The sequence below is a fragment of the Electrophorus electricus genome, chromosome 12 (assembly GCF_041902795.1).
Source record: "Electrophorus electricus isolate QZ-2024a chromosome 12, ASM4190279v1, whole genome shotgun sequence".
NCBI lineage: Eukaryota > Metazoa > Chordata > Actinopteri > Gymnotiformes > Gymnotidae > Electrophorus > Electrophorus electricus.
The window spans coordinates 22,460,153-22,465,000 of NC_137508.1; the positions used below are offsets into that span (position 1 = coordinate 22,460,153).

The window sequence follows — 4,848 nt, forward strand, 5'->3', positions numbered from 1 at the left end:
CAGTAAATTACAGCGAGCGTCCTCATTTGGCACAAATGCTTCAAAAGGACACTGCACTGAAACAGAAGTGGTGATACAGGATCACCAACACACCACCAATAACCTGTTCTCAGTACCCCCCACCGAGGGATCGTGTTTTAGAGGGAGTTTTTATTACAATATGTCCGAACCTCCTTCTTTTTAATCATGATCTTTCCCATGCACCCCCGGTCATGGTAACGCCTGGGGCGTTCCTCCGTCTCCCCCTTCGCATTTGACAGGTTAAAGGTTAATACCACAGGAGTCGCCCTCAGATCTGTTCACTTCAGAGAACAGTAAAGCCCCCGCCCCCGGGAGATGGCGGGCTTAGTTCTGCCCTTAGGGCAACGAGGAGCGCATCGCAATGCCCGTGGTTCGACCAGACAATTTATGAGGCAATCCGAGCAACAGTGACTGTTACAAGCATGTCGCGGTCAATCAACTTGCCATGCACAATGTTGACAGCTGGGAAGTGTGTGCTCCCAAATACTCACCTTGCACCTTACACACGTTTTATTGGTGTCCAGTAAGCTGCCCACAGCTTACTGGACATTATTTGGGTGTCCTCAACAGAGCAAGGACACTCGCATGCCAAAGACCACACTACTGGGTGTAATAGGCACAGCTTTAACGTTTTGGTGGGTATAAACTAAAATGAGGAGCTGTGTTGCAGTAAGACTGTCATTTTAAGCCCAAACATATCCAGTCAACGACAGCCCTGCAGTCAAAAACTGACTGTTGGTACGGAGTTGACCTATGCCCAACACCAACTGTGCATGGCAAGACAGGCTGGAGACTTTAACTGTACACCTACAGTGAGCTTCTACTCCCCCGAGTGTGGAACATTCCCAGGTTCATGCTCTTGGGCTGTAGGCCTCCACGTCTGCTGGTAGTGTGCTTCTCATTTTGGATGCCAGACAACATTTATTTTCTGCGCTGCTGTCGACAAGCTACCACAGCGATCATATACGAGAGCGGTGCGTCAGGAGGGGAACGCACGGTGTGGACTTGCTGCCCTCTGGTGGCGGAAACGATCGTTTGCGTTACAGTACAGCAAAAACGCACGAGCTTTCAGCTATGCGGAGCACAGGCGCATAGCGCGAGCAGAGCGTTAAAGGGCACGAGAGAAAGTCACTTCGTTCACACAAGCAGGTCTCACATCCCACTCCAGAGCCAAAGAACGCTATAGTGCATCATGTCTTTATCTCAAAACAGATTTAATTTAATATGTCTTTATTTTTTAAAATAATTAAACATTTGTATTTATTCAACCCTTTTGACTCTCTGTACTTCTTTCTGAAGTGGGTTTAATCTGGCAGAACTCACCGCAATACCGAGTTTAGGTGGGTCTGACACCTCCACCGTCCCACAATAACTCTCTCTCTCACTCACTCATTCAATCTGCAGCAGTCCTCTTCCACCAAATATGTAACTAAAAAACAAAGTCAGAATGGACAAATTCAGTGGGAAAAAAAAAGTAAAAACTGAGAAGGAGGAACAAGGGGAAAACATTTTAACAGCAGGAAGCAGTAATACCTGTTCAGTAATACCTCTCAACATAGTGGATATACTCTGCAACCCTTCCTAACCAAAAAAAAAAAAGAAATTTTATATTTATATATATATATATATTTATTTATATATATATATATATATATATATATATATATATATCTCTATCTCTATATCACACACACACACACACACACACACACATATATATATATACATACATACATATATATCTATGTGTATGTATGTGTGTATATATTTATTTATTTATACACGTATCTGTGTATGTATGTATATATTTATTTATTTATATACACACATACATATGCACGCGCACACACACACACACACACAAACTAAAGGTTTGACTAAAATACAACATATCAATGTGCTGAATTCAGTTACAATAAACAGATACTTAACACTGTAAGAAACTTGCGCACGCACGCACACACACACACACACACAGTATGCATTTGTCTGTGTGTGTGGTGCTTAAATTAAAAACGCAAGCCACTGGTCTGGGGCTTGATCTTTCCTGTCTCACAGTGGTGGTGTTTGGTAGGTGTGTGTGCTGGGGGGGTGGGGTGTTTTACTGGTTGCCAGTTTGCTGTTCCCAGTGCCAGACTGGTGTGTAAGAGAAAAGACCCAGAAATCCAAACAGAGACAAACACGTGGGGCATCAGCAAGAGAGCAGAGGAGCCCAGACAGATTAAAAACACCTCACGGTGTTTAATTGGTTACTGTGTAGCTTTGAGAGAAAGTCTGAGGCTGGACTTTATAATTGTCCAGGTTTTATTGGTGTATCCCAGGGCAGACTGAGAGAACGAGGTTTATAGGAGGAAGAGGGGCCCCCCCTTCCTGGCAAGGCTGCTCCTGTGGCTGCCAGGCATTAGTCAACACCGAGATACAGGGGGGCAGGACAGAGAGAGAGTTCAAAAGTGTGTGTGTGTGTTGGGGGGGGGGGGGGGGGGTTTGGTGTCAGGCTAGCAGGAATGAGCCTTTCCTCGAAGGGTCGAATAATGATGGTGGTCCAACCAGATGCTGTGATTCTTCTGTCTCCACACAAGTGGTACAGGTTCGTTTCCAGTCCGACTGTCTGTTCTAGTCCTTATAAACCCATCGCGGTGAGGGGCTCTCACGCGGTTTACCCCTCTTTCCCCTCGCTTTTTTTTTTTTTAAAGTCCTTTTTAAAATTGTTTTAGTTTCTTGTTCAGTGTAATATTTTCAAAAGGAAAAAAAATAATGACAAGGGAAGTTATTTACAGTGCTGCAGAAACGTTGGAAACGGCAAGGAGTATCGATCGTAAAGTAATGTGCACAACAGAGAATGAAAAAAAAGAAAAGAAAAACAAACGAAATCAGACGACTGTGCAGGTGCTGGCCAGCGTTCCGGGAGTGTTGTGGAGGCGTTGGAAAAACGTTCCGGGAGAGGTGGCGCGTGGTTAGGTGGGGATGATGGCGGCACTGGGCAGACCTCTCTTAAGCTCCAGATCCTCCAGCTTCTTCCACAGGTCCTCGCGCTCCTTTTCCTTCTTCTTCTCTCTGCAGACGAGGGGAGGGGATGAGAGGAGGAGAAGAGTGGAAGTACAAGTGCTTAAATTCCAGACAACAGCTTAAAGGGGGCTGAAGAAGTGGGAGAGAGTGGGACTCCCTGTGTGAGGGAGGCTAGGGAGTGTGTGAGGTAGAAACTGGTGAGTGAGTGTTGTGTGTGTGGGAGGTTTGTCATATGTCAGGGAGGTGTGTGTTAATGAGCGGATCTGTCATACCTCTGGCGATCTGACTTGTAGGTGGCAGTGAGTTCGTCAAACAAAGAGCTGTTCATTTCCATGAAGGCTTTGAGAACATTGTATACTAAAGCTACTATTGCCCTGAAAACACATCAAAGAACGCAAAAGAACAGACAGATGAGTGCAGAAAGGCGAACGACTTTCAAATTGAAAATTTTCAAATTTGTCCATCATATTATGATTTCCCTCATAAATCTTTTGCAAAGCACAAAATGTTCTGTTCTGCACAACTTCTTTACTCCTCTCTCATAAACAGTGTGCGCGTGTGGGGTGTGTGCACATGTGCGTGGCATTGGATTGAACCTCACGGTAGCGTGTTCAGCCAAGGCTGACAGACCGGGGGCACACTTACGGGTTCCAGTGCTCTTTGGAGATCCGGTACAGGCTGGCGAACATGATGGGCAGAATGACGCTGGAGTTCTCCTCGATAAGACTCATTATGTACTCGTTATTCCAGTAGTACAGTGCTCTCTCAGCCACCTGCGAGTGCGCATGTGCACACACGAATCAGAAAGTGAGTTACTGTAGGTTTTCGCTGTGCTGCATACAGCCCTTTGAAACTACTGGTACTGCACACACACCTGTATGCTCAGCGTGTGCAGAAAGCATATCCTTAATCAAAGCAATATGCAAATGACAAGCAGAACCTCTAAAATCTTAACGAAACCCTGCATACTGCACCTTTAAAATGTGCAGTTACTATTACAAGTACACAGTAGTTTACAGTCTGTACATTTTACTGGTAAACAGAGGTTCATTCTAAAGAGGGCTGCAATGGTGGAGTCTGAACTGAACATCGAGACCCAGTACAGGTAGACGGAGACCTGGAAGTGTGGGCTGGAGACGCATTTGGAGATCTGCTTGAAGAGCGGCTCCTGGATCTTCACGAACTGTGTGGGCTCGATCACATCCAAGATCTCCTCCAGCTCCCCCAGGAACATTACCTACACACACACACAGAATGGTCTCACATGGACGCATCAGCACGTCTGTTCCATCTAAATCTTCAAAATCCCCTTCCTGGATTAGCGGTACCTTCCAAGGTAGGGGGCTTACCTCCTTCTGACTGCACGTCTTTGGCCAAAACTTAAGAAGGCCTCTAATGACCTAAAAAAAAAGAAAGAAAATGAAATGTAAAAAAAAAGAGAGTGGTTTAGGCTATGGCTGCCTGTAACAGGGAACACTCTCAGGAATAAAACATAGAACACTGGTGCTGGGTTGCACTGGCCCACTTACTGGTTCTGTTAACGTTGGGTCTTTCTCTAGGAACTGTACAATACAATACGCCAGCTGCAAAAGAAATTTTTAAAAAAAGCAATCGTGAATGAGGGAGATTTATCAAAAAAAATCTGGAAGTGAACTTCATAAATTATTTTTTTGGTGTTCCCAGGAATTCAAATGAATAGTCTTGCTTGAAAGACTTCACAACATTCATATGAATCATTCCGAAATGAGGCAGGACATTCAAAACACATGCATCAAAATTCCCTGCTTTGATTCACAAGTCCAGAAGCAGAAAATTTGCTGT

General features: G+C 44.8%; 1 protein-coding gene across 3 annotated transcripts in view; it reads right to left on the reverse strand.

The window, feature by feature from the left end:
- Window positions 1-1,218: 1,218 nt before the first annotated feature.
- ppp2r5eb (protein phosphatase 2, regulatory subunit B', epsilon isoform b) overlaps window positions 1,219-4,848 on the reverse strand; it is a 16,738-nt gene continuing 13,108 nt past the window's right edge. For all 3 annotated transcript variants that reach the window (XM_035531678.2, XM_035531679.2, XM_081724698.1), the window contains 6 exons: window positions 4,557-4,610; window positions 4,377-4,427; window positions 4,145-4,264; window positions 3,673-3,800; window positions 3,300-3,401; window positions 1,219-3,075 (listed from right to left, as the gene is read on the reverse strand). In XM_035531678.2, coding sequence (XP_035387571.1) covers window positions 2,976-3,075; window positions 3,300-3,401; window positions 3,673-3,800; window positions 4,145-4,264; window positions 4,377-4,427; window positions 4,557-4,610 — 555 coding nt within the window. In that variant the 3' untranslated portion in view covers window positions 1,219-2,975. The remainder of the gene's footprint in view (window positions 3,076-3,299; window positions 3,402-3,672; window positions 3,801-4,144; window positions 4,265-4,376; window positions 4,428-4,556; window positions 4,611-4,848) is intronic.